At 43.5% G+C, this 19790-nt stretch overlaps 1 protein-coding gene across 10 annotated transcripts in view; it reads right to left on the bottom strand.

Moving 5' to 3' along the window:
- The window catches only part of LOC133376541 (neurogenic locus notch homolog protein 1-like), a 231175-nt gene that overhangs the window by 156817 nt on the left and 54568 nt on the right, over positions 1-19790 (bottom strand). For all 10 annotated transcript variants that reach the window (XR_009760513.1, XR_009760514.1, XM_061608888.1 and 7 more), the window contains one exon: positions 6899-7780. Coding sequence is in view for 8 of the 10 variants with exons in the window: in XM_061608888.1 (XP_061464872.1) it covers positions 6899-7780 (882 nt within the window). In the remaining 2 variants the exon portion in view is untranslated. The remainder of the gene's footprint in view (positions 1-6898; positions 7781-19790) is intronic.

The following is a 19790-nucleotide window of genomic DNA, read 5'->3' as shown; positions in this document are numbered from 1 at the left end:
AGCAGCTTGGAGTACAATAGTCTTTCAGACAGAGTCAGCAACAAAGCTTTGGTCAGGGTCCTGGACAGTAACTGGCAGGGGCACAGAAGAAGCATGTGATGGAGCAAACTATGAGACTATGCAGACATGCTATTTAGTCAGGGGACACCATTGGATATACAGTAGGAATGAGGGAAGAATAATGTTTTCCAGTCATAGTACATATCCAAAAAGATGTGCAATGACGAAAGCAAAAGGATCAGGCTGCCTACCAATCAAAACAGTGAGGAAACTGCTTCTAGGATTTATATTCCAAGAAGAACATTTTAATTGGTAAATTACAGAAACAAATGTGGTAGTCACACAAGGACAAACATGTGGAATCTCCACACTCTAGTTTTGAGGTGCCAGAAATTTGTCTAGATGAATCCTTGGTTTCTTCTAGAAAATTGGCTGCCCCTCTTGGGTAGTTCTAGATTATTTATCACTTACTTCTTTTTGCTTTTAAGCTTGCATCCCATGATTTGCTCTTTTCCCCAAATCTGAAGGTGTTCTGTCTAGTGGTGAATGTTATTTCTTTTAAACTGTTTTAATAATGTATTTTACATTGTTGTGATCCACCCTGGGATTTACTGGTGAAGGGCAGGTAATAAATGTAATAATCATCATCAATATCAACTATCATCCATGGGTTTAGGAGTGTGTTGCCCTCAGTATGCTGATGAAATGCAACTCTATTTCTCCTTTTCATGTTCTGCAGACAAGGCAGCGGATGTGCTGAATTGGTGCTTGGTTGCAATAATGCACTGGATGAGGGCCAATAAACTGAAGCTAAATCCAGACAAGACTGAGATGCTGTTGGTGGGTGGTTCCTCTGATAGGCTGAGTGGTGTGCAGATTGCTCTAGAAGGGTCACATTCCCTCTGAAGGAGCAGGTTTGTAGTTTGGAGGTTCTCCTGAATCCATTGCTGTCACTTGAGACACAGGTGGCCTTGGTGGCACAGAGTGCCTTCCCTCAGCTTAGACTGGTGGCCTAATTGTGACCCTATCTGGACAGGGATAACCTGGCTACAGTCATCTCTGCTCTGGTAATCTCAAGATTGCATTATTGCAATGTGCTATATGTGGGACTACCTTTGAAAACGGTTCAGAAGCTGCCCGACTGTTGATAGATTCAAGGGGAATAGAGCACATAACACCAGTCCTGTTCCAGTTACACTGGCTGCCTGTATACTTCCGAGCCCAATTCAAGTGCTGGTTTTGACCTATAAAGCTCTTTATGTTTTAGGACCCCAATATATTTTGGAACGCCTCTCCTGATATGAACCTACCCAGAACCTTAGATCTTCTTCTGAGGCCCTTCTCCAGGTCCCCCCCTCTGAGGGAGGCTCAGAAGGTGGTGACAAGAGAGAGGGCCTTTATGGCTTCCCATCTGCATTGTGGCTCCCCATCTGTGGAATATGCTCCCCAGCGAGGTCCGCCTGGCACCTTCACTGACGTTGTTTTGGTGATAGGTAAAGACTTATCTTTTTCCCCAGGCATTTGATCGACTAAGTTTATGTTGTTGTATTAGTGTCCTGTCAAAGCTTTCTGTGTCTGTATGGGGATAGTTATTGCTTTTTGTTTTGTTTTGTTTTATGTATGATATTTTATTTTGGCTTTTAATTATGTTGTAATTTGCTTGGAGACCTTTGGGTAGCAAGTGTATCACTTAGTAACACCCTAGTGTAGGAATTAGCAACGGCAGAGACGAATCTAACCCACTGAGTTGGTACTTTCTTGACCTCCCCCAGTTGACCCAGTTGCCAGCTGGGAACAAAGAGGGTTCCTTGGATGGAGCAACAGCTATGGCCACGGGACTTCAGAGACGTGGGAGGAACTATGCTGGCTATTCTCATTACCTACTCAACATGGACCTCCAGTAAAATGAGTTCCTTATCAGTGACCTATGCCTGCCTTTCCACATCAAACCTAACTATGGGTGGTATTCAATGTTAGTCCTACTCAGAAGGTAATAGATGTGATTAACTTAGGTTTATTAATTTCAATGGGTCTATTCTGAGTAAGATTTAGTTGAATACCTTCTGTTATCATGGTCATGTTTATTTGGAAAAGATTAAAAAAAGGGTAATGATGGGAAGAGAATACATCCTTGACATGCACTCTTTTTGTCATTTCAACAGGCAAGAGACTGGTGCACCTGAGTAATTTTCCTGCCTATGGTGCCCATGTTTACTGGAATTCATTGCCTGTAATATTATTTTCTCTTGAGGTATTGTTATCCATTCTGGTTTGATCACTAAGGAGTGGGCTGGCCACAGAAACTAATAAGCAAATCTACAAAGTAACCGACCAGCACTTGCTATGGCAATGGGTACTTAGTTTTGGTGATACACCTGGGTGAGAATGATTTTGTGCAGAAGCCAGGCCTTAATCTGCTGCACAGAGTGATTCAGGACCTAGTTTGGTTTAAACACAATTTCTCAGATCTGTTTGTCATCTGGTCTGACCTTTTAGAAAGGTGAGTTTGGCAGGGAGCTATACATCCCAACAGGATTGACAGGGCCAGAAGATGGGTGAACAGGAGGGTTCATAAATTTGTGTTAGCTATGGGTTGGGCTTTCATTCCTCATGCCAGGATTAGGCATTACGTCCCACAGTTTTATAGGGAGGATGGCATTCATCTTTCTGCATTGGGTTGTGATGTCTTTTTGGAGGACCTGCAGAGGGGTTTAGCTCGCATAATTCTTATTGGTAGAGGCGATCAAGCAGCTGCTGATCATCTCTTGTAGCATGGTGTTAGGGCAGGTGAGGAGGTTGGGGGTTATCATGAGGTATACTGAGACAGTTATGGGATTAGGGGCACCCTTTGGGGATCTCCCAATGCTTCATGCCTGGGGCATAGTTAGGGGGTGCCCCTGGGGCCTATCTTGCACATTCAGGTGAAAGCCAAGACAGAGGGGCCAGGAGGCACAGGGTAGGTGCCCACCCAAGGCTTGCCTAGGAAGGAGGGAAGTATTTTATCCCTATCCTTGACTGAGGGCCACAGCCTTTGGCTGGAGACATGCCCAGGGGTCTGGGGGGGAAACATTCCCCCCACAAGAAGGTTCAACCTCACCTGCCCAATCAGAGTTTAATTTGGTTAATTTGGTTGGTTTGGTCTGCAGGTTCTCCAAGTTCAATATTACATTTTAATTAATATAACATCTTCCCAACTTCCTTGTCTTGAGTCTTCTTTGGGGGTGTGGGGATAATGGGTAATTTGTATCTGATTTACAACTATCTGTGTTGTGGTGTATGTATGAAAACTTGATATAGCCAGTGGTAAAACTTCCTAGGAACAGCCAGTAAAGAAGCCATGTTTCCTGGACAAAGAGCTATTCATGCATATGGAAAATTTAAATTAATAACACAGGTTATTTAGTAATAAAATTATACATGCAGTTTGCCAGAGATACTTTAACAGAATAATACACCCAGTCTATCTTAATTGTGTATAATATTATTTCATTGTGCTTCTTTAAATTATCTAATTAATGTGCTAATTTAAGCAGGAAAATTAATCATCTATTTCATAATGCACTACTGTGATTATCTCCCCAAAGACATGTATATTAGGTCAAATATCAGGTCCCTCCCCTCCCCATTAGTATCAGAATTTAAAAGCAGTGGTATAATTTGGCTCAGTATAGACTCTTGGTAATTATACCCTTAATGAGCATGCAGTATCATATGTTAGTCTCATTCATGGGTATTTTATACAGTTTCAATGACGTTTTCCCAATTTTCACCAAAATAAATTTAATTATTTATTCCAGTGGTCAACCGCTCACCATATGCCACCGCTCACCATATGCTCAGAGGCACATGCTACCAAATTCTTCCAAGCTACACAGCAAGTGGATTGGACTGTGAAAGACCAACCCAAATGGTGTTTGCATTTTGACCAATTTGCAGGGCAGTCCAATATCTCAGAGAGGTCAGGTCTCCTGCTCCCCTGGTGGATTCACTATAGCTGTGCAATTTCCCTGCTTTTAAAAGTTTGATAGAAATACCTCTTGGCTATAGGTATGTTCTTAAACCGCAAGGTTTTTTGCCTATTAGTGAATTTCCCTGCTTTTTAATCCGGGAGGTAAGAAATGGGATCCTGTGAAAGTTTGCTGAGAGTAGATTGATCATTTGCATGCTTATTGAGTTCAGTGGGATTTACTCCCCTGCAATCATGCTTAGGATAGGTGAGAATGACCACAGGGGATGGGGAGGGAAGGAGGAGGAGGAGGGAGGGGAGGAAATGCAGAAGGGAGGACTGGGATGGGAGCAGGCAGGAGGGGGAGGGGAGGAGAAGGACAGGTTTGATCATTTGCATGTTTATTGAATTCTCTGAGATTTACTCCCGTGCAATTATGCTTAGGATAGGTAAAAGTGACCAGGGGGAGAGGGAGGGAGGGCTGGAGTGGGCAGGGGAGGAGAAAGAAGGAAGAGGGGAGGGGAGGAGGAAGGGAGAGGAGAGGAGAAGGGGAAAAGCAGGTCTGATCATTTGCATGATTATTGAGTTCAATGGGATTTACTCCTGTGCAGCCATGGTTAGGATAGGAAAAACTGACCGTGGGGGAGGAGGAGGGGGAAGGGGAAGGAGCGTATTAGAGGGGGACAAAGGAAGGGGGAGGGGAGGAAGGTTTGATCATTTGCATGCTTATAGAGTTCAATGGCATTTACTTCCGTGCAATCATGCTTAAGATAGGTTAAACTGACCACGGGGATGAGGAACGGGAGACGGAGGAGGAGGAAGGGGAAGGAGGGAATTGGAAGGTGATGGGGATGAGTAGGGAGGGGCCAAGGAAGGTGGAGGGAAGGGGCAAGAGGGGGGATAGGAGGAAGGAGAAGGGAAGGTGGGTTTGATCATTTGCATACTTTTTGAGTTTATTTCTGTGCAATCTTGTTTGAAAATAGAGATGAACTGCCTTCAAGTCGATTCCGACTTATGTTGACCCTTTGAATAGGGTTTTCATGGTAAATGGTATTCAGATATAGTTTTACCATTGCCTTCATCTGAGGCTGAGAGGCAGTGACTGGCCCAAGGTCACCCAGTGTGCTTCATGGCTGTGTGGGAATTCAAATCCTGATCTCCCAGGTCGTAGTCCAATACTGACCTGGGGGAGGGGGAGGGAGGGGAGGAGATTGGTGGGTGGGCACTGGGCAGAGGGGAAGCTCCTTTCCTTTCCAAAAGCAAAACATTATGAACAGTATCATTGTGTTCCAGCCTTTCCCCCACCTTTTTATTTTACAGCAGGCACATGTAGCCTCCCACCCAAATTTGAACCAAAGCTGTCCCTGGCTACATCCACACCAGGCCTTTATTTCACTTTGGACACTCATGGCTTCTCTCAAAGAATCCTGGGAAGTGTAGTTAGTAAAGGGTGCTGAGAGTTGCTAGGAGACACCCTGTTCCCCTCACAGACTTCAATCAGAGTGGCTGAAAGTTAAACCACTCTGGCCACTGAAGCTCTCTCAATGGAACATGAGTCTCCTCTCAACACCCTTCACGAACTACACTTCCCAGGATTTTCTGAGGGAATCCATGACTGTCTCAAGTGAAATCAAAGTCTGGTGTGGGTGTCACCCCCTAATTAGGCAAGCCCAGCAGCTGTGAGTCTGGCTTTTAGAACTCTGACAGTTGGTTCTTAATGAGCATGCCCGATGTTATCATAGGGTTCCAGCCAAAATTTCTTAAATTAATTAAAAATCAGCCAGGCATTTTTTTTTTACTTTTAAACTGCAGAAGATGAAGGTCAGAGTATGGGGCGAGGTCAGTATTAGGATTACAGGTACTCTGTGTACATGGCTGATTTTTAATGAATTTCAACAGATTGTGAGAACTCTCAGAGAAAAAAATCCAAAAGGGCTCTGGGTTTTTCTCTTTCTCTTTTTACACTTTGAACTGTCTATTCTCTCTGACTGTTTTGTGTATAACCATGAATATTGAGAGGGTTGTTAAGCAAGCGTTTCTGAGTTCAGGACTATAAGTTTTGTAAGGTTTTGTTTTGAAATGAGCTTATGGGAAGCATCAGAATGGCATGGGGGTATTTTCAAATTAACATTGTGGAATGTGAAAAATCCCCACTGGCTATAGTATACAGCCACTCTTGTGGCTGTATAATTAATTCACTGTGGTCAATGGATGAGCTGTAAGAGATGGGTCTGGAAGCCTTGAGTTCAAAACATTTATCCACTTGTTTTTCTTTTTCTGGTCTTTCAACCAGAAAGTTCCTGATATGTTAATTGGAATAAAGATTGTAAACCCATTTGCACACTAATAGCACAATACAAAACCCAAGATCCACCTGGATGAGAGTTTAGATTCAGCAGATCTTGGGCTTTCTCAAACTGAGCCAGGGCTCAGCCAGCATAAGTCCCTCACCCCCTTTGAGCCAAAGATGTGCCAGCATAAGTCCCTCTCCCTGGCTCAACCAGTGTTCTGCCAGAGCTCAGCCAGCAGGACTTGAACGTACGCCAATGCAAGTCCCCCAAAAGGGGTATTCTGGGGGTGAGGGAGGGATGGGGCAAGGAGAGACATCTGTTCCAAACCCTGTTCAGCTTGTTCATGTGACCTAGGACCCAATCCTCATAACTTAGGCCCATACCCACCTGCCAGCTCAGCTGGCAGTAGACCCTCCCAGAGGCTCCAGAACAGAGTTTGGAATAGGAGTAACTTGCGCTGGCATAAGTTATCCTACCCAGCATCTTATAGTTGGGAGTGCTCTGTAAGGATCCAGACCTAAATACACTTACTAGGGCATGCTCACATATGTATACGCTGTAAATGTAAAAGTGTTATATAAGTAAAGCATTATTTCCCCCCAACACTTGGCTTTGAAATGAAGGAAACATTATAGGAACATTTTTTCTCCCTCTTTCTTACCGTGACATTGAATTCCATCACCACTGTACCCGAAGGGGCAGGGTCCACATCTGAATTCCCTGTGCTCTGTTGACTCACAACGCACACCACTAAAACACAGTGTATCAACACAGGTGACTTTCTTCTCAAGAAGCAACCTATTAAGGGATGTGGAAAGTACTAAAGGATTGACTGTGGAGGCATATGGCTTTCTGGCCAAAGCTGTCCACCCTGTTGCCTTTGATTTTGCAGAACCCCCTGCTGGGTGGCTGGTGCCTTGCGGGGCTGTAGCAGAAAAAGTAGCTTTCAAATGGAATGAGGAGGCCAATGGTGTCACTAAAACAGATGTTCTTGGGTGGTCTGCTTTAAAACCATGAGCAGATCCAGCCTGTAAAGTTGAAGTCCCAAAAGACTGTTTTCCAGAAGACTGTGTGCCAAATGAGGTATGAATCTGCTGAACAGCATGCGGCCTTGCATTGATTTCCTGTTGAGTGGAAACATTGCTTCTAGTATGTGACTGGGCATAAATCTCATATTCTGATAACATCTGGGCTGCCTCTTGATGAGCTGCTTTACCTTTTTGGTGTAGAAGGTGGCTCTGGGTGATATGTTTTGCTTCATTTGACGAAAAGGGTCTGTGAGACAGTTTGGAATTCAGAAGCAGCTTCTTCACAGATGATGCATGAGTCAGAGGCTCCACTCTTTCCTTGGTTAGTGGTTGAATATCAACAGTGATGGGATATCTAGCTGTATGGAGAATTGTTTCTGGTTTGGAGATGTGGACTTGTGAGAGTCTCAACTCAGTATTTTGTGATTTCTTTATGCCACCTTGAGTGGAAGAAACTTTCACTTCCCCGATGTCTTTCACAGGTACATCAGTCAAACTTTGGGTAGATCTTGACACTAAATGAAAGAAAGGAAGTATAATATATTTTCTAGCGGCATATACAGCTTTGACATAGTGTGGGAGATACATGATCAGGATTTCTTGAGGGTTTGATTGGGGAAGTAGTGCTGTGGATGGACATTTAACCCTTTCCTCCTGCACCATTTGCTGATCAAAATTCCTCCTGAAGCTGCTGTTGATTCTAATGGGGGAAAATAAACAGGTGTGATAGATTTTTCTTATATGTTGCCTCCTCTAAGCTAACCTAACAGTAGCATTGGAGGAGACAGAGTTCCCATCAGGAAAAATGGTTAAACACCTGCTTTCTCAGTACCACGTTCTCTCTCTTCAAGAAGCCATGTGTGACTGTTAATTAGTAAAACACAAATTTCTATGGGAGATTTATTAGATAAATGGAAGAATGTGATATATTTTGGGGGTGGAGGGTGATTCTCAGTGAAATGGCTTGAGGAAGATGCTGTCATGTACTTTCCAGCTTTGCATATCAGTTATGATAGTCACCATAATATAACATGTACTTATCATGCACACAGTATACTGTACAGGATGCTATATTACATACAAACATAGGTCCATAGGAAGCTATCTTACATTGAGTCAGACCATTGGTTCATCTGGCTCAGTATTGCTAACATTGAATGACAGCCGTTCTCTAGGGTTTCAGATGGGAGTCTTTCTCTGTTCTACCTGGAGATGATGGGGATTGATCATGGAACCTTGCATGCAAAGCAGATGCGCTCTCACTGTGCAGTAGTCCTTTCATGTTTTACCAGATTCAGATGTATTTGCAGACAAATGTCTTAAATACATTTGTGATACTTAGAATGCATGATATTCCTCAATGAACTCTTACTATAATCTTCCATTGGAGAGGCTTGCTCTCACCCACCCTTTCTTGGTTGTCTGAACAAGGCTATAGACTTTCATGATTAGAAGAGCCATACAAAAGCAAGCTGGCATTTAAAAGCAGGCTTATCCATGCATCAGCTGTCTCCTACAAACACAATGCTTCCCTTATCTAATTCATAGTATCAGCACTGCAATGAGCCAGAAGCAGAACCTGCACAACACAAGGACAATGAAGATCCTGATGTCACAATGGATATTTTTCTCCTACATCATTGTTACTGACAGTGGAGAGTAGAGTTGAATATCTGTCCTGATTACTTACAGAAGATTTTATTTTATTTTATTTTATCTTAAATATTTATATGCCTCCCTTTAACCATATTCTCAGGGGGGCTTGTAGAATAATCTTCCACAGAATGCCACATTAATATACCACAAAATAGAGTTGTGTGGAACAACCATAGTGCCACTGAGTCCTCATCACTTTATGTTCTATATTATACAGCCACGAGACTGGCTATATACTATAGCCAGTATAGACAAGCTTCATCCTTAACCACTTTTCTTACAAATAATCATCATAAACTGCTGCCTCATTTAGCATCCCTTTTTTATGTGGGTTATTCATAATAATTTGAATTTTGAAAGTGAAGAGATGTGGATATTAAAAGTCAATATAAAGTCTTGATTGAACTGCTCTGTAACTTGAGAGCAGCATGATTTTACAAAGCTGTTTCAGCTGGTGCAGCTTTGCTTGAGCCACTACAGACAAAATGGCATCTTATGCCAGACAAGTGAAGTAGAGACACAGCACCAGTAAAACAGGGCTCTCTCTGCCCTTGGATACCTTGACAATACCTGATTCTGTCCTGAAAAAGTCAGTTGGCTGTGCATCGTAACAATGCACAGTCGAAAGCTGCATTGTAACAATGCACAGTCACCTTCCAGAACAATGAGACAGCATTCTCCTTGTAACTGTGTGGTAGCCCAATTAACCTTCCCTTACAGCGTGCTGCTATCAGCCAGGTCTCAGGAATAGGATCATGATTTCTGGGCAATGATGATACTTCTAAATTTCCCCCATGTTCACGGTAAGTGGATAGGGAGATACTTTTCTCCCTGTTTCATAATTATACAGCCACAAGAGTGGCATATGTAGTACCAGAGTAGAATAATTTGGGTTTTTTATAGCGTGACTTTCTCGTCCTCCTAATACAAGTATTTCGTCAGTGTTGCTCTAGGCATTGTGAAGAATACAAATGTTGGTGGGAGGGAAGGGACAGGTTGTTAATTAAGTATTGTATGCTGTATAGGGTTGCCAGCTGTCCCATTTTTGCCCAGGGACTCCAGATTTTGGGGGTGCTCTCCAGGTCTCTGGGTGAGTCATTTTAATCTCCGGACTCTCAGCTTTAAAAAAAAATAAAGTTTCTAGTGGTCTGGTTCACGAGATATACATCAAAACATCAGTCCCCCCCCCCTTGCAACTACTGTTAAAACAGCTCATAGCAGGCTGCTCTCACCCCGCCGTTTCAGGTTTGTTGCCAGTAAATGAAGTCAGGGTTGTGATTTCTTAATCTCCAGACAGTGCCCAGACCCCACTGCAATGCCAGAAAATGGTTGTTTTTTCCTGTTTATCAGAAAATCTCACAAATCGAGTAAGTATATAGCTTTCAGTTTTTTTATCTCTTGTGTGCAGGAGTCAAACATGTTTAAATTTTCCTGGGCTGTTGAAGAGGGCAATGTTTTGAAAACCTTCCCAATATGAAGCTTTAATCCAATACTCGGTTTTCTGGGAGTAAAGCTGCAATGCTAATCCCACATACCCGGAGTAAATCTCATTGAATTCAATAGGACTTACTTTTGAGTAGATATGGTTAGCATTGTGCTGTAGGTTGATGGGAATTTTGAATGAACATAGCAAAGAATTGTGTTTGCCTAGTCAATCTTTCTCCCCTCTCCAATCCTATTTTTAAAGCAATTAGGCAGTGCTTACTTCGGTATCACAGTTTTTATTATGTAGGAAACTAATACTGCTTTTTTTAAAAATGTCCTGGTATGACCAACTGGTTGTACAATAAACTATTATATGGGGTGTTTGTATTTTTACATCTGCAGTGTGTTTGTGTATATGGAGTCCTTCCAACAACCCTGTGAAGTAAGGTTGCTGATTGGAAAGCAAGGCAGCTCACAATAAGAAATAAATCCCTTTAAAATCGAATAACCATGAAAACAAGTATAAACAGTTGCAAAACATCTTAAAGTGGCATGATTCTGAATTTTGGGTTAGGTGAATGAAGTTCCTTATCACTTGAGGTTGCAGTTCTCTGCACACTTCCCAGTTTGAGTAAGCCCCAATGAATACATTGGAACTTGCTTCTGAGTAAACAAACATAGGATTGCACTATAAATATCTTTACCGGTTGTGTAAATAATAAACATCTTTGACCATCATGCTTATATAAATATTTTTTTCATACTGTGTCCCAATAGTATCTGATTTCACACTATGGCTGTACATTATTTCCTCTACATTTTAAGTGTGCCCTTCTTGGGGTGACCGTGGTTCCCTTCCATTGTTTTCATTCTGAGGGGCAGATAGGCTGAGAGATGGTGAGTAGCCCATGGTCAGCCAGTACACTTTATAGCTTATTTCCATTTTGAAAAATTAATTAAAATGATTTACATGCAGGCAAAGTTTATTAATTAGATCCACACAATACATTTAAAGCACATCCAACTTGATTTGAAGTGCATGACTTCCCCTAAAGAATCCTGGGAAGTGTAGTTTTCCCCTCAGTTATAGTTCTCACCACCTTTAACAAACTACAGTTCCCAGTTCTGTGGTGGGATTCATATGCTTCAAATGTGTGTTGAATGTGTTTTAAATTAATGGTGTGGATCTGTCTTAGGTATGATGTGCATTCATTAGTGAATTGAAAAGGACAATTTTAAAAGATACTTTTTTAAACAGGGGAAGGGTTGTAGCTTAGTAGTAGGGCATATGCTTTGCATGCAAAGGTCCAAAATTCAATTTCTGGAAAAGATTATTGCCTGGAATCCTGGAGAGCCAATGCTAGTCCATGTCATCAGTACTGAGCTAGATGGTACCAAATGATCTGAGTTGGTATAAGGCAGATTTCTTTGTTCCTAAAAGTGGGAAGAGACTCAAGGGTCACAGTGACTCCAAAATGTATTTATGTATTTTATTTACAACATTTATATACTACTTAATTGTAAAAAAATCTCAGAGCAGTTTACAGAAGGAATTAAAACAAAATTATTGGCAAAAACAGTTAGACAGTATTTTGAAACATTCAAAATAATAAAACCAGCAATGGGTTAAAAACAGATAAAAACACAATAGTTTCTATATGCCTGAATAGGCTTGCCTAAACAAAAATGTTTTTAGCAGGTGCTGGAAAGGGTACCATGAAGTACAATCTCAATAGCCAGGGAGTTCCAAAGCGTAGGTGCAGTCACACTGAAGGACTGATTTCTTACAAGAGCAGAACAAGTACTATGTGGAACCCATAACATGGAAAGCACACCTTGAATTTGGCCTGGTAGCAAATCAGCAACCAGTGCAGATTTCAGAGCAGAGGTATTATGCGCTGATAGGGTCTCACTCATCTCAGCAATCATGCTGCAGCATTCTGCATTAACTGCATCCCCCGGGTCAGGTTGTGCTGCACAGGGATTTCTGTGACCTTAGGTGACTGGCTGCTAGGATTTTTTTAGTTTTGGTTTTTGGTTATGAATCCTGACTGTTTGTGGGATGCTGAGTTTTCTGCCTTACTCATAGGAATCTTGTTGTGGTTAGTATGGTATTGCATTTGGGAAATCATACTGTCTTTTGTTTTTCTTTTCTATTTGCATTTCATTTACCTTTAACTTTACTCCCTTACATCCATAAAAGCAACAACTGTGGTTCCATGTGCTCAGCTCAACCCCCTTAAACTCACTGATGAGCTCTTGCCCAGTAATGGTAAAAGAGTATTTGGAGTGTGGCTGCAATTATTGTTGTTCCCAAGCTGCTGCCTGTGAAGGTAGACCAAATCATGTACGTTTTCTCTCTGTCAATTATTACTCACTGGAATTGGGTTGGCTGTCACAGTGAGTTTATAGCAGCCCACACTGTAGACAGAAAGGGTAGAGAATCTTCTTACTCTTACTCATTTTTCAGACCTCTTTCTGAAGAGAACGTTCAAATCTGTAAAAAAGTTTGGAGCAGCCACGTTAAAAGATAGGGGCAGGGCATTCCAGGCAGGAGGTTGCCAATCTTGCTTTGATATGGATATCTTTGCAGAGGATAGTGAAGCTTTACCAAAAGCACAGTCCAAACCAGAGCTTGGAAAAGTTACTATTTTGAACTACAACTCCCATCAGCCCAATCCAGTGGCCATGGTGGCTGGGGCTGATGGGAGATGTAGTTCAAAAAAGTAACTTTTCCAAGCTCTGGTCCAAACTATATCTACTCAGAAGTAAGTCCTGTTGAGTTTTATGGGACTTAGTCCCTTAGTATGTTTAGAATTGCAGCGTTCATTTACTGTCAAATGCTCCCATCCAACATCTCCACAACACTAGGCTCCTTTCTTCCCACAATGGCCTTCTGGTGACTGGCCTAGCCTGAGAGCACTTAAACCATTTTTGCCAGAAGCAAGTAAGCTAGATTAAATGTTCCCTACCTGGGCTCCATTTTTTAGCTAAGATTTGTATCTTAATTTCCAACCAGAGAAATGTTTGTTTGAATTGTATGCTCCAAGCAACTGTAGTTAATGCTTAATGTATCATCCTTAATGACATCACTTGTGCCCACCCCTGTGACATCACTAGGACCTGCCCCTGAAATCTTAAGAGTTTGAGATGCTTCTGACCTTGCAACCCTAATTGCTGTAGTAGGGAAGGGTTTCTCATACAGTGTTGTTATTAGAAGATGTCATTCAATGCGGGGGGGGGGAGGGTACCTGCAGATATTCCTTTGAATCATTGACTTGACTAAAATTGTAAATTGGATAGTTTTGCTCATGTATCTACTTGAAACCTGCTTTTCTTACCATTTATTTTTCAGTATTTCTGGGTCTGAAAATTCTAGGTCAGGAAGTGACCCTAGCAAGAGTGCTTCTATATGATTGGAAACATTCTTTATTACGTGCTTTGGCAAAACCAGGCTGAATTATTGCAACAGGCCTGACATGGGTCTGCCTTTGAAAACTGTTTTGAAATTACAGCTAGTAGAACATTCTGCTGCCCAAGTCTTGGCTGGGATGTGTTTATTGGAGCATGTAACTCCTATACCGTACAATATTTACTGGCTCCTTCCCCGTTTCCTGTTTCTGAGCACAATTCAAGAGTGCTGGTTATTACCTTTAAAGCCATAAATAGTTTGGGAGCAGGATATTTAAAGTACTATCTCCTTCCACATGAACCAGCCTATCCCCTCTGATCTCTGATGGAAGCCCCACACCGTGTATTACCATAGGCCAGTGATTCTCAAATGGTGCACTGGGGCACACTGGTGCGCTGCAAGAGGTGGCTAGGTGTGCCGTGAATATTATGAAGGTATATTATTATTGTTATTTTTATTCATAGTTTAAAATATATTAATATATTTTTAATTTTGTACACGAAGTGCGCCAGAAAATTTTTATATGTTTTACAGTGTGCCGCGAACCAAAAAAGTTTGAGAACCACTGCCATAGGCTGAAGTGCAGCTGGTGGGTACAATGGATAGGGCCTTTTTCTGTTGTGGTGCATAGATTGTCAAACTACTGGAGGCCCACTTGGCCTTGCTCTCTGCTGATATTAAGATGTGAACTGAAGCCCTTTTTATTTGTCAGTTACTGTTTTCCCCAAAACACACACACTACTTTTGTTATCTTTTCTGCTCCCTATCAACCCACATTGTTTCTGCTGATGGTTGTTGTTATCAGAGGCAGTATGCTTCTGAATGCTAGTTGCTGGAAACCTCAGGTCCTGCGTGTGGGCTTCCCATGGGCATCTGGTTGGCCACTGTGAGAACAGGATGCTGGACTAGATGGGCCACTGGCTTGATCCAGCAGTCTCTTCTTATGGTCTTATTATGATTAGTCGTCATTATCATCATCATTATCATCATCATCATCTGTTTAATTGTTAGTTGCCTAACATAGGGTCATCTCTCGGCTAGTGGTTTCCAAACTTTTTTCCCCACAGATCACATGAGAATTGCTGATGGTCTAAATGATTTTTCTGCCTGTTGTTGCAATTGTAATGTACTGTGCTAGGTGCTGTATGGTTTTAATTTATTTTTATTGCTTCTGTTATTTCTTATAACCGAGGTGCTCGAGGTGATTTCGGCTGTGCGGTTATTTACCCCAAACTTATTAGTTTTGGGGGATTTTAATGTGCATGCCGAGGCTGCTCTCACTGGAGCCCCTCGGGATTTCATTGAAACCATGACTTTGTGGGAACTGCACTTAAGTAATATGGGTCCCACCCATGTAGCCGGTCATACTATAGACCTTGTGTTTGTCTCGGGAGAGGAGGGAAGTGTTCTGAAAATGGGGACGGTTACTTCTAGCCCTGTGTCATGGTCAGATCACTATTTGGTGAATATGGATCTCTCACTGCCACATACCCTTCGCAGGGGACAAGGACCCATTAGGATGGTCCGCCCCAGACGTTTGATGGAGCCTGAAGGATTCCTGAATGCGCTGGGTGATTTGGAGCTTACTGAAGGACACCCGGTCGAAACCCTGGTGATGGAGTGGAACAGGGAGATCACTAGGGCAATAGACCGGGTGGCACCGAAACGTCCTCTCCCCATGAATAGAACTCAGACTGCACCCTGGTATACACCACAGTTACGCCGTCTGAGACAGGAGGTGAGACGACTAGAGCGCCGATGGCGGAAATCTTGCGCTGAAGACGATCGAACACTGGTTAGAGCGGCAATAGCAGCCTACCAGCGGGCAACAAAGGCAGTGAAAAGGCAGTTTTTCGCTGCCTCCATTGCGTCGGCAGAGTGTTGTCCCAGGAGGCTGTTCCAAGTGGTCCAAAGCCTGGTCGGTCCAGCTGCTCAGGAACCTATGGAACAATCAAAAGCCTCCTGTGACACATTTGCCAAACACTTTGCCGATAAAATCGAACGCCTAAAGGGCAAGATTCCGTACGCCGTGGTTACAAATAGTGCTCCAGAGGCGGCCAGTTGCATTCCGGTCTGCTGGGATCAGTTTCGCCCTCTTCTCTCTCATGAAGTGGACAAGGTGTTCTCTACTGTGAAGCCAACCACTTGCTTATTTGATCCTTGGCCTTCTTGGCTCATTATGAGCTGTAAAGAGAGACTGGGCAAAGGGATCAAGGTAGTGGTTAATGCGTCCTTGGAGGAGGGTGCAATGCCATCAGCCCTCAAGGAGGCAGTGATAAGACCTATTTTGAAAAAGCCCTCCTTAGATCCCCAAGAATTGAACAACTTCCGCCCAGTCTCTAATTTACCATTCTTGGGCAAGGTGATTGAGCGAGTGGTGGCTGAACAGTTACAGACACACTTGGAGGAAGCAGATTATTTAGATCCTTACCAATCGGGCTTCAGGACTGGACATGGAACTGAAACAGCCTTGGTCGCTCTGGTAGATGATATGAGGAGGGCGTTGGATAGAGGAGAACACACTTTCCTCGTCCTCCTGGATCTCTCAGCGGCTTTCGATACCGTTGACCACAGTATCCTTTTACATCGCCTGGAGGGATTGGGAATAGGAGGCACTGTTTTACAGTGGTTCCGCTCCTATCTCTCCGGCAGATACCAACGGGTAGCATTGGGGGATGAGGTTTCAGACCCTTGGCCACTCAACTGTGGCGTGCCACAGGGTTCTATCCCATCCCCCATGCTATTCAACATTTATATGAAACCTCTGGGAGCCATCATCAGGAGTTTTGGGCTGCAGTGTCACCAATATGCGGATGACATGCAGCTCTATATCTCATTTAAATCTTCACCAGAGTTGGCTGTGGATACCTTGTCCAATTGCCTGGAGTCTGTAAGTGGATGGATGGGAGAGAACAGGCTGAAGCTGAATCCCGACAAGACTGAGGTGTTGCTAGTGGGGGATAAGAGAAGGTTGGGAGATTTAGACTTGGTACTTAATGGGGTGAGATTACCCCTAAAGGACCAAGTCCACAGCCTAGGGGTCATATTGGACTCCCAGCTGTCTATGGAGGCTCAGGTTTCGGCAGTGAGCCGGGCAGCTTGGTACCAACTTCATCTGGTACAGAGGCTGCGACCCTACCTTCCTATACATCTGCTCCCACGAGTAATACATGCCCTGGTCTCCTCTCGATTAGACTATTGTAATGCGCTCTACGTGGGGTTACCATTGAAGACGGTCCGGAAACTGCAGCTGGTACAGAATGCGGCAGCTCGCTTAATAAAGCAGAGCCGTCGCCGGGACCATGTCACCCCAGTGTTGATAGAACTACACTGGTTGCCAGTTGTGTACCGGGCCCAATTCAAGGTGTTGGTACTTACCTTTAAAACCCTATACTGTCTCGGCCCAGTTTATCTGAAGGAGCACCTCCAGTATCACCAAATATGCCACCAAACAAGATCTGCTTCACAAGACCTTCTCTCGGTCCCACCGATGAAAACAGCTAGGTTGGTGCGGACCAGAGAGAGGGCTTTTTCGATTGTGGCCCCCACCCTCTGGAATTTACTTCCATTTGACCTCCGACATGCCTCCTCCCTGATGGTTTTTCGCCAAGCCTTAAAGACCTGGCTATTCAGGCAGGCCTATGGGATCTCTGTGGTGGGTTAGGTTTTTATACTGTATTACTGAAGGGATGGTCTTAGACAATGTGATCTTAATACTGTGATTGTTGATTTTATGTGTTTTATTGTGTTTTGTATTTTATATTGTTGTACGTCGCCCAGAGTGTCCGTTAATTCAGACAGATGGGCGACTAACAAATAAAGTTTTATTATTATTTTATTATTATTATTATTATATTGCAAATATACAATATAAGAAATAAAAGAACAGAAAATACAATTAAAAATCAACATGATTATTTAATGTGGACATGCCATGGACCAACCAAATGAAGTCTGCATATGACTAGTGGTCCATGGACCACAGTTTGGGACTCTCTGCCTTAGGTGACTTACAATCAGATTTAAAAACAAAGAATTATTAAAAACAACCATCATATTTTAAACAATAGAATGGACCATTGGTCTCACCTGAAGGGTGATTTTCCTATGAGGACGGACATCACAACGGGTTTCAGCTCCACCTATCGTGCGAAGGCAAGAATGTCTTTGAAGTCAAGACTAGGGGCGTCAGGCCCCTCCCACTCTCCAGTTCATTCGCAGCGAGTCTCAGGATAAAGATCTAAAAATACAATAAGAAGGCCAAGCGGCCTGGCAGCAGGAAAATAACACAATAGTACCATGCATAGTAACATGACTGCAACATAGCTGTATAACAGAACTAGAAGTCTTGACTTCACTCTTGAATTTAAATATAATAGTGTAACAGTAATATATAACGCATTAGAAAATATATAGTCATCCTCCAACTGGGAGGGTCGTGATGTCCGTCCTCATAGGAAAATCACCCTTCAGATGAGACCAATGGTCCATTTTCCCTATGAGTCCGGCCATCACAATGGGATGTACCACAGCAGCCCATACAGGGAGGGACCACCCACGTGTTAATCCTCATTAAGAACCTGTTGCAACACTCGTCTGCCAAAGGATGCGTCAGCAGAGGCATAGTGATCAATTTTATAATGCCTTATAAACGAGTGTGGGGTAGACCAGACTGCGGCCCTACAAATATCGGCAACAGGAGCATTAGTGGCAAAAGCAGCCGAAGTGGCAGCTGACCTGGTAGAATGAGCCGCTATACTAGCTGGAACTGACAGCTTCAGAGACTCATATGCTAAAGTAATACATGCCCTTAACCAACGGGATAAAGTAGGATTGGAAACTTTATGCCCCATAGACCTTGGATGAAAGGATACAAACGGAGACTCTGTTCGTCGAATCTCTTGGGTCCTGGACAGGTAGGTCTTGAGAGCCCTCCGGACATCTAACGAATGCCAAGTCTTTTCAAGAGGATGGGTAGGATTCGGGCAAAAGGAAGGCAACACAATGTCCTGGTTGCAATGAAAAACTGAATTGACCTTGGGATGAAAGGAAGGGTCAGTCTTCAGCACAACAGAGTCCTTATGGAAGACGCAGAGGTGCCGAGCAGAAGACAATGCGCCCAACTCCGAAACGCGTCTGGCAGATGTGATTGCGATCAGAAACAGGACCTTGAAGGACAGAATACGTAGGGGCACAGTCCTGATGGGTTCAAATGGAGGGCGTTGCAAAGCCTGCAGAACTTTCGGCAAACTCCATGAGGGGAACCGATGGACAACAGCCGGAGAGCGTAGGGCGACTCCCCTCAAAAAACGTTTGATGAACGGATGTGAGGAAATATGATCTCCAGGAGAGGACACTGAGAGAATGGATGACAGAGTCGACGCATGTCGACGTAGAGTGTTGGGTCGAAGTCCCATCATAAAGCCACTATGGAGAAATTGGAGCACCTGATGCACATTGGCCTGGGAAGGATCGTGGTGGTGGGACTGACACCACTTGGAGAAAGCCACCCAGGTATGTTGATAAATGCGAGTGGTAGATGGTCTTCTCGAGGCCAAAATAATATCAATCACAGTGTCAGACAGTCCAGCTGAACTCAAATGTCTCCGTTCAAACGCCACGCTGTTAGATTGAGCCAAGTAGGGTCCTGGTGCAGTACTGGACCCTGGGATAGGAGGTCTGGCGTTACTGGAAGTGTCCAAGGATCCATCATTGACATTGCCAGAAGATCTGAGAACCACGGTCGGCGTGGCCAAAATGGTGCTATCAGAACCAGCTGTGCCCTTTCGGTTCGCGCCTTCCTCAAGGTTTTGGCTAACAATGGTATGGGAGGAAAGGCATACAATAGACCGTCTGGCCACGGTGTTGTCAGAGCATCCACTGCTTCTGCTGTTGAGTCCAGGTATCGGGCAAAGTACCTGGGAAGCTGGCAATTGTGACTGGAAGCAAACAGGTCGACTGAGAGGGCGCCGAACCAACACTGGAGACGATGGAAAATGGCTGGATGAAGTTTCCATTCTCCCGGAAAGACC

Source organism: Rhineura floridana, chromosome 2, assembly GCF_030035675.1.
Source record: "Rhineura floridana isolate rRhiFlo1 chromosome 2, rRhiFlo1.hap2, whole genome shotgun sequence".
Taxonomy (NCBI): Eukaryota; Metazoa; Chordata; class Lepidosauria; order Squamata; family Rhineuridae; genus Rhineura; species Rhineura floridana.
Note: the sequence above shows the minus strand (reverse complement) of the source record. Positions and strands in the feature narration are given on the sequence as shown.